Source organism: Trichogramma pretiosum, unplaced genomic scaffold, assembly GCF_000599845.2.
Source record: "Trichogramma pretiosum strain Unisexual culture from Peru unplaced genomic scaffold, Tpre_2.0 scaffold43, whole genome shotgun sequence".
NCBI lineage: Eukaryota > Metazoa > Arthropoda > Insecta > Hymenoptera > Trichogrammatidae > Trichogramma > Trichogramma pretiosum.
In genome coordinates, this window is record NW_019640864.1 from 95,457 (window position 1) to 106,408 (window position 10,952).

Here is a 10,952-nt window from a genome sequence, read left to right on the forward strand (position 1 = left end):
CCAGAAAAAAATTACCTATCTTTAAATTTCATGTTCACGCATTTTTTTAGCTTCCTAGGACCTTCAAGAACAATACCCAATGTTCATAGTATGCGTCCAACGAAAAAATTTTTTTTCCGTTTTTAGTCGAAAAATTGGAAACTAAATTCCGGAATTGCTCATATACATGTACTAGTTTCAAAAAAAATCGCTGGACTTACAGGTGTACATTTCACCTAGAAATCCTGCTGTAACCTTCTAGAGTTCAAGCTGGATTTTTGGCCTGAAAAACTGGCTATAATTTTTAATTGTTCAACCAGACATACTCTAATATTTCCAAGTCGATCATCTACTAGGATAATTGAACTTAATGAAGTTTTTTCCTGGAAATTCGGCGTGTTTTTTTTAACCGGAAGGATTGTTACGCAATGTATTGATGTATGTAATAGCTGTGTTTATGTGTTTATAACTTGAGCAGAGCATGATACCCAAAATGTCTCGATATCTCTCGAACGATTAATCCTATTAAAAAAAACTATATTTATCGTTCATTGTGAAGAGAAGAGATCTGAAAAATTTGAAAGTAGATCCGTCAATACCAAAAACAATAGAATTTGTTGACGGTTTTAATAGTAACATAATGAAAATGAAATAAATTTTTTCTTCAATTTCATTTTTTCTGCAAGGTTTAATTATTAATATTTTTTAATTCTGTAATTATTGTATTTCTGTGATGCTTTATTGTTTAAAGATAAAACAATTTGCAAATAAATTATTATTTATAAGAAAAAAGAAACCTGCCAATGAACTAACAGCGATTTTTTCAACGATTATTATTAATTCTTTCACGACAGAAAAATAATACACTTTTGAATCAAAATTTTATTTACTTGTTTTCTGGACTATAAAAAAATAACAAGTAATGCCAAAAATACTATATCAAGCTAGCTTTTAAAAATATTATTCACAAAAATGTTGAACATGTTTAATTTTGTCAAAATTATAGATCCCTCACCCCTCCTACCCCCCTCCACCCCTATAAACGTACATTTTCTATTTCTATTTATTCCGAAGGTCTGAAGTAATTAAAAAATCTGAACAAATCCATAAAAATACTTTTTAACAATTCAAATAAATTTTAAATCTTCAAGTAAAGCTCAAAGAAGAAAAAAAATTGCGTTTTCGATCCCATCGCAGAGCTTTCTTATGGAAGAAACGATACATATCAGTAATTATGTAGAAACTCTCAACTTGCGCTGAGATGCGAATAGAATTAATGTTTAATGTTAAAATGCAATTAATGTTTAATGTTTTAATGTAAAACAGTTTGGGACTTCATTCTTAGGTATATTGAAGACATTAAGATTGTAAAATCGAGGTTTTGAAGACCTTCGATTTTTTTTAATCAGTGTAGTGCGCACGATTTAGTAAAAAAGTATTATACATCTCTTTCATTACTATACCACGACATGAAGAAGCACGTGGTCTGCTAGATAAAGTCTTGCCAATCTTTCAATATGAATAATTTGTGCGAATGTGCCAGCTTAAAACTACTTGGTTTATACAGCTGTATCCGTGAATTCCAGCTAAATTTTATACCTGGTTTTCTAGCTTGATTTTAAATAATTCAGCTAGACTTTTTCCTGAAAATCTAGATAGATGTTGAATTCTGCTGCTTTATAATATTATATATAGCTAATTTATGCACTTATTCCAAGATTTCTAGGCCTATAATGATGGCAAAAGTATAATATTTATTACAATCCTTAAAATTATTGAACGATTTCTTCCGATAAACTTTCTTATCAATTCATATTGCGCGGGAAAAATCATGACAGGCAATTACTGACGAATTGGTTGCTACATGTGATCACTAATTTACTTCTGCTAGCGGCCGCATGTTGACTCGAGCTCAAAAATACATAACTTAGTTTTGATTTTGAAATGTACATTTGAAGTGACGTTTACTATTACGAATTTTATGTTGACAAAAGAGAATTAACGTCAAGTGAAAAAGATGAATACAAAAGACCCTATCATTTGCTCTCCAGGTAATATTTATTGTAATGTTTAAAGTATATAAATAGAGAGATTGAGATAACCTCAATTATTTGACTCATTTTGCTTGAAAACAGAATTTTTTTATTTATGAAATAAAACTTATTTAACAGGGCAACGACTTTGTCAGGCAAACAAACAATACATTGCTGGACAAGGGACATACGAAGAACTTGGGTATATATACTCAAAATTTGCTGGAACTGTAAAAGTCATAGAGAAAGATGAAGTATTTATTCCTTTTTCACTAACAATTTTACAATTTCAAATCAAGCAAAAGAAATTCACCAATATTATTTTCAGACATATACAATTGAGGCGCATGGACTGCCAGACCCGACCATTGTTCCGGCTCCAGGAGATATTATAACTGCATTGGTAACATTAGTTAATCAAAGATTTGCCAAATGCGACATAAAATGTGTAGGAGATGTTACATTAAGCAAAAAGTACAGAGGTATTTTAAGAAGAGAAGAAGTCAGAGCCACAGAAAAAGATAGAATTGAGATGTACAAATCCTTTCGACCAGGGGACATAATCCTTGCTCGAGTTGTATCCTTTAATGAAATATTTAATACTAAAAATTATGCCAATTTAGTTATCGCACCAAAGATAAAAGAATAATAATTCTATATTTAATATGTTAATTTCCTTAACAAATTATAACTAATCAGCTACCAATGACTGAAGCACACACATTTCAACTTACAACTGCTGAAGATGAACTAGGAGTTGTTATTGCCGAGAGCGCCGAAGGTTTTTATATTTTTCTTTTATCCATGTACTTGAATCATGAAAACCTTATTTATTATGTTTTCAATTGATTCCAGGAGCACAAATGGTCCCTGTAAGTTGGACAGAAATGCAGTGTTCCAAAACATCCATCAGAGAACCTAGAAAGGTGGCAAAAGTTGTGCCGGAAGATGTAGCTCTAGGAAAAAAATAAAATTACTGCATGCATCAATTGTACATAGTTGAACGTAAAGAGTAGATTTTACTTTTTTAAATTGTCAAACAACGAAAATAAACATTGAATTACTTTTGTAATTGTTACATGACACATTTATTTGCAAAGACCCAGCAAAAAATCATTTGTCAATCGAGTTAGATATTTAAGCGAGATCAGAATAAGTTGTAAAATTAATCAAAAACTGAACAAATAGCGACGAACTACATGTCAAATAGAGAAAATAAAACACACATGGCAGCTTTTTCCTCTAAACTACAATGCAAGCGTGGCTATACGTCATTCAGGTGCAGGCAAACATACTGTGGTGAGATCGCGAACGATAAGCACTCGATGTATAAAAGCGCATCGGAAGGCTCGAGCGTGAACCATTACTTGTCCGTAAATCGCGACGATTCAACATGATGAACTTTTTCATATTTATCAATTACCTGGTTGCTTCGACGACGCCTAGTACAGCCAAAGACCATAATTACGACATTTTTTGGGAGGGCAAAGCGTTCGTCGAGATGATCAACAGCCTGAAGACGTTCTACAACGCAACCAGCATCTTCTTCATTCTTGACGATCCACAGGACGTACGAACGAGCTCGAATTTCACGCTCCCATCGATCGGCGCCGTCAGAAGCCTGTCCTCGGCGCGGATCTTCTCTCAGATCATCAGCGCCGGGCTGTTGTACAGCAGCTACGAGACGACGCTGCGAGGCTATCCTCGGCAAATATTCATCCTGCCGATCGTCGATGGCCAGGACGTGGCCGCGTTCGCGAGATTCACCAGGCGCCACGAGCTCAGTTATCACGTGTGGTTGCTGATCTTCTTGACGGCCGACGACAATGAGTCTCTTGGAATATTTTGCTCCGATCACAAACAAACGACCGGGAAGGATCCGAATTACGTGCGTCTGCGATTCAACACGCGACTGTTGGTCAAGTGTCACGCGGACCCGAGGCTGCGCGAATGGTACCGGGTGAACGAGCGCGTGGGACTGCGCGCCAACGACCTCATGGAGTGGACGGCCCGAGAGGGCCTGCACCTCGCCACGGACAAGAATCTGTTCGAGCGACGCAACAGCGCCGCCGGCACGGCCCTCAGGGTGTCGTTCGTCAACGAGGGATCATCAGCCGCGGAAGACGATCACGATCACGACGCAGAGGACCAAGATCGAGAGTCCGCCGACTTGTTCTCCGAGCTGATGATCGAGCTCGGCCGGCACATCAACTTCGAGCTCGTGTACGACTCGGCCGACTCGTTCGGCTCGTACAATCGCAGCTCCAAGAGCTGGAACGGCCTGCTGGGCGATCTGCAGTCGCGCAGAATCGACGTGGCCGCCGCCGAGATGACCATGTCCAAGCAGCGGCTCGACGCCTTCGACTTTGCCATTCCGCTGATCGTCACGGACGCCAAGCTCTTCATCAGGGAGCCGAGCGGCAACGGCGTGCACTGGAACGCTTATTTGAAAGTAATTTTGTTTTATCTGCAAAAACAAATAGGAAAGTAAAAGCAGTCTCGTATAAAAGGGTATTCTTCTTTCTGGCGCGTAGGCTTTCAGTCAGAACATCTGGATAAGCATCGTAATTCTGATCCTGTCCTCGGCGGCACTGCTGACCTACATGAAAACCAAAGCCACGGCGGATCGTCATCTCAGTTCCAACGGCGATCTCTTGGTCGAGAATCACCTGTTCGTCTGGGGCATCTACTGCCAGCAGGGCCTCGCCGAGTTCCCCAGCTCGTCGTCCCTCAGAATGGCCTACGTCTCGATCTTCTTCTCGGCCGTCGTCGTCTCGGCCCTCTACTCGGCCTGCATCATCAGCTTCCTCACGGTCTCGGTGGCCGATCTGCCCTTCGACAGTCTGCCCAAGTGCGCCAAGGACGCGACTTATCGGCTCATCGTGATACGCGACAGCGCCGAGTACGAGATGTTCGCCAACGCGCAGGATCACGTCCTCGTGCGGATGTTCGCGCTGATGAAGCGGAAGAGCGATTTGCCGCGCAACGAGCTCGAGGCCTTTCGACAGGTCTGCCGGGAGCAACGAGTCGTGCTCTACACCAACGAGGCGATAAGGAAAAAGATGTCCGACAGGATACCCTGCAAGCTCGTCGGCATCAAGACCGAGAGGGTGGAAAATATCGCCTTCGCCCTGACCAAGAACAATCCTTTCACCGAGTTCATCAATTATCAGTGAGTCGCGCGATCTTGTCCAGCAAAATCATTTTAAAATTTTAATCGCCCAAATTTTTATCTCTCCCTCGACCAAAGTATACTGAGATTCCGGGACAGCGGCATACTACAGCGCATGAAGCAAAAGTACTTCCGAGAGTACGCGGAGCCGCCGAGCACGGGCTACGACGCGGTGAGCTTCGGCGGGGTGGCGCCTCTGATAACGATCCTGGCCATCGGCATCGCTCTGAGTCTGCTGCTGCTCGTTCTGGAAAACACCTGTCACAAATTTCCTCACTCGAGAGCTCGAGCTAGAGCGGAAAAAACTGTATACGACGTGAATTTACCGACATAAAGAGCATATTTATTTTACGTCTGTACGAAAGACTACGTCGTTATATCTATTATCAGTAGACCTAGCACCCTTTGTAGCCTATTCGCATTATTTGCTCTGCGGCGGTCATCTCTCGCGCGTGACAGGGCGGCGCGCGATAAAGCAAACTTCCGGTCTACAAACAAGAAACGACACGATCGATCGATGTCTCGCGCGCTCGTTTAGTTCGCCGTAATGATCGCGCTACGACAGCTCGTCCTCGTTACGATCTACGTTCTATGGCTGACGATCGAGTCCGGCCGCTGCTGGGAGGAGATCCGAATTTACCAGCAGCTGGGCCGCTACATGCGCGACATCCGCACGATCTATCGGACCTTCAACATTCTGATCGCCCGCAACGAGATGGCCAACGACTTTCGCGTCTCCACGGCGCACACGAAGCTGCTGAAGCAGCTGTCGAGCCAGCAGGTCTACGCGACGATCTCGTCGATACGCTACATACCCGACTACGCGGTCTATCATCACAGGAAGGTGTCGCGGCCCCTCGTCGTCGTCATCATACGCTCGATGGAGGACTTTTACGAGCTCTCGGCGATCATGCGTCGCGCGCGCTTCCCGCTCTCGCTCTACAAGATGCTGCTCGTGTTCACGAAACGGTTCGAGGCCTGCCACGCGCCCCGCGGCAATCCGCTCGGCCTGAGCTTCGACTCGATGATCATGGTCAAGTGCTACGACCAAAACTACGTGCACGAGTGGTACTCGCTCCATCCCAACGAGACGCGAATCGGCCCGAGGCTCTACGAGCTCGACGAGGAGAAGCACCAGCTCAGGCGACTGACCGATCTCAAGGTGTACGAGAGACGGAGCTCGCTCGAGGGAATCGGCCTGCGGGTCACCGTCATGGAGGACGTGCACGTGGACGAGGGGGGCGCGATCTGCGGCTTCTTCGGCAACGTCCTCATGGAGATCGCCAAGAGCGCCAATTTCACGATCGAGCTGCAGCCCAAGGAGCGGGTGCCGGGCTCGTACGATCGACGCCGGAATCGCACCACCGGCATCATCAGGAAGCTGCACCAGAGAAAGACCGACATAGGCGTGGGCGAGTTTACGATGACGCACGAGCGCCTCGACATACTGAGATTCTCAAAGCCGATTTTCGTCTCAAAGTCCAATTTTTATCTCAAGAAGTCGCACGAGTCGCACGTGCTCTGGTCCATGTACTACAAGGTGCTTTTAGGCTGAACGTTCGATTACCTAGTTTGAACATTTTTAAATTTAGAGCAGATTTATTGCAAATTTAGACAATAAAATTAAATTAACCGATATGGAATTTTATTCCAGATAATTTTACATTAACATAGGATTTATTTTTTTGTATAAATTGACTAGAAATTCATAATACGAATCATTTTTGAAACAAAAGTATAAAAAAAATTAATTATAAACTGAAAATGTTGCATTCGATCAAAATTTAATGTTTTAATTCTAATTTTAGTTTTAATGTGAATTGCTAAAAAAATTTCTGAAAACTCATTCACGTTGAATGCCAGTCTCTACCGATAGGTGGCGAGTATCTGTATTTGGAAATCTGCAAGTAGAAAGTCAAAATAATTATATAAGTCACATTCATTTTAATGCCTGTACAACAAAATCGATTTAGTTTTCGAAAAGGAAAAATTTCCTTCTGTTTTATATCAATTTTAATGTAAATATTTTTTTTAGGGTGTACCTTATTACGTTACGATAAATTTATTGGAAAATTTGAATCTCAGGTGTTCGGCTCGAAGACGTCCTTCATCCTGCTCATGTACATCCTCATATCGCCGATGATCATCACCCTCACCATGTTCCGGAAGAATCTGCGCTTCGGCGACAAGATCTACAACATGTACTTCAACGTGCTCGGCATCTTCTCGTCGGGCACGCCCATCGTCGTGCCCACGGACACCTCCGAGCGCATAGCCCACTACTCGCTCTATCTGCTGTCGTTCGTCCTCTACACGGCCTACTCGGCGCTGCTCGTCAGTTATCTCACGATTTTCAAGCCCGACCTGCCCTTTCACTCGCTCGCCGAGTTCGTCGAGGCCAAGACCCACAAGATCACGACGTTGCAGAACACCAGCTTTACCGACGATTTCAAAGTTCGTCGGCAATTGCAAATTAACTTGAATGATTTTTTATTTGCAGACTAAGGATTATTATTTTACTTATTTCAGTATTCAAAGCGCTTCCCGGCCGAACACATTAACGATTACATGCTGCCGGATTCCGAGCTACCGACGTCTATATCTGGCACAATCGATCAAGTACGTTACTTTCCTCTCTCACTCAACTCAATCAAATATCAAATTCGTACCTAACGAGAATCTATATTTCACTGTTGGCGATGAAAAAAACAAATGAAAAAAGATTTGCGGCAACCGCAAGCTCGTCCTGTACATGGACGAATTGGTATTGTGGAGCAACCGGCTTTACGTCCCGTGCGAGCTAATAGCTTTCGAGCGTGATCGATTGAGCAGTTTGAGCCTGGCTTTTCCCAGGAACAGCCCGTACGTCGGCCTCTTCGATTTTCAGTGAGTAATACGTGCAATATATACGGAGAGCTTTTTTTCTCGAACGCCACCAAAATTGCTAAACGTACTCGAAACAGATTGCAAAAAATGCGCAACTACGGAGTCCTCAATGCGATCATGAAGAGGAATTTGAGGCAGAAGGAGACGCACGAGATCAGCTACAAGCCGGTGACGACTTGGAGCGTTTTGCCGATCTTCTGCATTTTATTGGGTGGAATGGTCGCCGCTTGGATACTGCTGATATGTGAACATTTGTGCTGTTTCAAGAAATTGTAAACAAATTGTTTTTTGTGAAATTATTTAATACAAAAAAATGCCAAGTTTGAATGACGATGAATAAAATATTATGTCAAGCATGCGATCCCACTGAATTTGTTCTGATTTGATATCTACCCTGTCGCGGAAAAATAAATACGAATGACACGTTATTTTCTCCCCCAAAAACATAGCTCACGGCTGAATCTTCGTTATTTCCAACAGTTTCGTTTTTCCTCAGTCCACGAGCCTCTCGAATATGAAACGATGCGCTCTTGTTCGATTCAACTCGGTTTTGCAATATTGTACTGTTTTTTCCTACAAATCAATCCAACATCGCAATACGTATCCGCGGAGGAACACGCTCAGCTAACGATAGCCGTAAAAGAATTTTACCACTTGGCCGCAGTATTGAACTTATTTATTCAACGAGACACCGTAACGAGTAAGTATAAAATTTGCGAGAAAACTTTGGTTATTCAATGAAAATGTCGACCAGCACAGGATTGGACTCGGTCAAGAACATCGTCGAGCTGTACCACATTTTTTCGGCCAACGGCATAGCCGCTCAGAGTATACCGCTGAGGAAACTCTCGGATTTTTCCATACACTACCAATGCCCCTCGCCAGCCCCTCTGCAAATGATCGTCCTCTCCTCGATCGAGGATCTGCAGATTTTCCGTAACTTCAGCAACAGCTATCCGATGGGCCGACGGCGTTGGCTCGTCATCATGGAGAACTCGGCGGAACTGCTGGACTACTGCCGCTCGCCCGGTGAGAACAACACCCTCAATCTGACCTTCGACACGGAGATGCTGGTCTGGTGCGAGAACGAGGCGACGATCAACGAGTGGTACTGCCGAGCCAACGGTTTCGTCGACGTGCACCGAGTCGCCAACTGGTCCCTCGTCAGCGGCCTCGTCCAGGTGGAGCAGCGCAGCCTGTGGCAGCGACGGCGCAGCCTCGACGGCGCCCGCATTCGCATCGCCACGGTCAAGGACACGGCCTACGACTCGCTCACGAGTCTGGCGACGTACGACGGCGCCGCGGCGCGACAACAGCAGCAGCAGCAGCAAAGTGCGCCGACGCTGCTGGGCCTGTTCGGGCAGACTCTGCGCGAGCTCTCGGCCACGATGAACTTTCGGGTGGAGCTGGTGGCCAGCGAGACGATGTACGGCAATTACGACCCGGTGACGGGCGGCTGGTCCGGCGTCATAGGTCTGCTGGCCCAGCGCAGGATCGATTTGGGCGTGGCCGAGTTCGGACGCAGCACCGATCGCCTCGAGGTCGTGGACTACTCCTCGCCGCTGGTGCTCACCAGGATGAATCTGTACTTCGAGCAGCCGACCGTTTCGGCCATCACCTGGTCGTCCTATGCTCAAGTGAGTGGCATGTTTATTGTGAAGTATTTGCAATATAAGTTCTAGCTGTATCGTGTATTCGCTCTTGAGGTATTGGAGAACAAAATTTGGTACGCTTCGTGCACCCTTATGATCGTGTGCTCGGTGCTCATCTCCTTCATGATGACGATGTTTCGCAAGGAGGGAATTTTCAGCCTCATCGTTGAGAATCTCTTCATCATCTGGGGCATTCAATGTCAACAGGGACTTCCTGGTGAGTAGTGATTCTCACTGCGACGACTATCACTGCACAAATATGTATGAATTTCTTGCTCGCAGTATTTCCCTCGGAAAGATCGCTAAAACTGGCCTTCGTCTCGCTCTTCATTCTGTTCCTGGTGATCAACATCACTTACTCGGCCACCCTCACGAGCTACCTCGCCGTCAACGTGCCCGTCCTGCCGTTCTCCAACGAGCAAGAGTTCCTGGAAAATCAGTCCTACAATCTGACGCTGCTGCGCGGCAATCTCTATCACGACTTCATCGTGCGCTCGCCCGATCGTTTCACCGAGCGGATACGCGAGCGACTGAAGCGCGTCGAGGAGCTGCCCTACAGCATGATCGACGCCGTGAGCCAGGTCTGCACCGAGAAGGTAGTGCTCTACACCAACGAGATCTTCGTCGACAAGATCGGCCCGCTGATACCCTGCCAGATCACGGCCATCGACACCGGCCGACTCGACAGCGCCGCCTTCACCATGACCAAGGGCAATCCCTATCGACGGATATTCGATTATTAGTAAGAACAAATAATAGACTTTTTGGCTAAAACACGAGTCATTGATGCTTTGATTTCACTTCGTGTAGCCTCGAGAACTATCGATCCTACGGCATACTGAAGGTGCTGAAGAGCCGATATCTGCCGAAGCGGGAGGCGCACAGATCGGTATACAAGCCGGTCAGGTTCACCAGCATCGTGCCGGTTTTGACCATGTTCCTCACGGGCACCCTCCTGTCGCTGACGCTGCTCGCCCTAGAGCTCATTTGCCATCGTCGCGCTCGGAAATGTTGCCGGCTGCGACGACACAAGCTCGTACTATCCTAGAAAAAGTTCATTGTAATTGTGCTGCAATAAAACGCTGCGGTCGTAAAACGGTCTATTGATTTTTTTCATACAAAAATACTCGTTCTCATATACAAACAAAAAAACGAATTCTCATATGGCACGTGCACTCGGCGCGTAAAGTTTCAATGTGCCGGTTGCCGCCCTCTGCGCATGTGTTTTAT

The 10,952-nt window shown here is 45.0% G+C and overlaps 3 protein-coding genes across 3 annotated transcripts; all 3 read left to right on the forward strand.

Annotated features, from left to right (window-relative positions):
• Positions 1 to 1,876: 1,876 nt before the first annotated feature.
• LOC106649618 (exosome complex component CSL4) lies at positions 1,877 to 3,084 on the forward strand. The gene is made up of 5 exons (XM_014367092.2): positions 1,877 to 2,030; positions 2,151 to 2,266; positions 2,341 to 2,589; positions 2,712 to 2,793; positions 2,868 to 3,084. The coding sequence occupies exons 1-5, from the start codon at positions 1,997 to 1,999 to the stop codon at positions 2,981 to 2,983; spliced, it is 597 nt and encodes a 198-aa protein (XP_014222578.1). The 5' UTR covers positions 1,877 to 1,996; the 3' UTR covers positions 2,984 to 3,084.
• Positions 3,085 to 7,909: 4,825 nt separating this feature from the next.
• On the forward strand, positions 7,910 to 9,010 carry LOC106649541 (the record flags this gene model as incomplete). The annotated part of the gene is made up of 3 exons (XM_023457516.1): positions 7,910 to 8,070; positions 8,148 to 8,342; positions 8,830 to 9,010. Coding segments are annotated over 3 exons (537 nt in total), but the record flags the coding sequence as incomplete, so codon positions are not given.
• A 46-nt stretch (positions 9,011 to 9,056) lies between these two features.
• On the forward strand, positions 9,057 to 10,770 carry LOC106649540 (glutamate receptor ionotropic, kainate 5-like). The gene is made up of 4 exons (XM_014366981.2): positions 9,057 to 9,707; positions 9,777 to 9,939; positions 10,005 to 10,464; positions 10,533 to 10,770. The coding sequence occupies exons 1-4, from the start codon at positions 9,057 to 9,059 to the stop codon at positions 10,768 to 10,770; spliced, it is 1,512 nt and encodes a 503-aa protein (XP_014222467.2).
• The last annotated feature ends 182 nt before the right edge of the window (positions 10,771 to 10,952 follow it).

What these genes read in the sequence shown, in the direction of transcription:
- LOC106649618 (XM_014367092.2), top strand. Translation starts at nt 1,997, where the DNA reads ATGAATACAAAAGACCCTATCATTTGCTCTCCAG. An exon ending in AAGTCATAGAGAAAGATGAA is followed by an intron (nt 2,267 to 2,340) that starts GTATTTATTCCT and finishes TATTATTTTCAG; the next exon opens with ACATATACAATTGAGGCGCA. An exon ending in TATTGCCGAGAGCGCCGAAG is followed by an intron (nt 2,794 to 2,867) that starts GTTTTTATATTT and finishes AATTGATTCCAG; the next exon opens with GAGCACAAATGGTCCCTGTA.
- LOC106649540 (XM_014366981.2), top strand. Translation starts at nt 9,057, where the DNA reads ATGGAGAACTCGGCGGAACTGCTGGACTACTGCCGCTCGCCCGGTGAG. An exon ending in CCTGGTCGTCCTATGCTCAA is followed by an intron (nt 9,708 to 9,776) that starts GTGAGTGGCATG and finishes TTCGCTCTTGAG; the next exon opens with GTATTGGAGAACAAAATTTG. An exon ending in ATGTCAACAGGGACTTCCTG is followed by an intron (nt 9,940 to 10,004) that starts GTGAGTAGTGAT and finishes TCTTGCTCGCAG; the next exon opens with TATTTCCCTCGGAAAGATCG.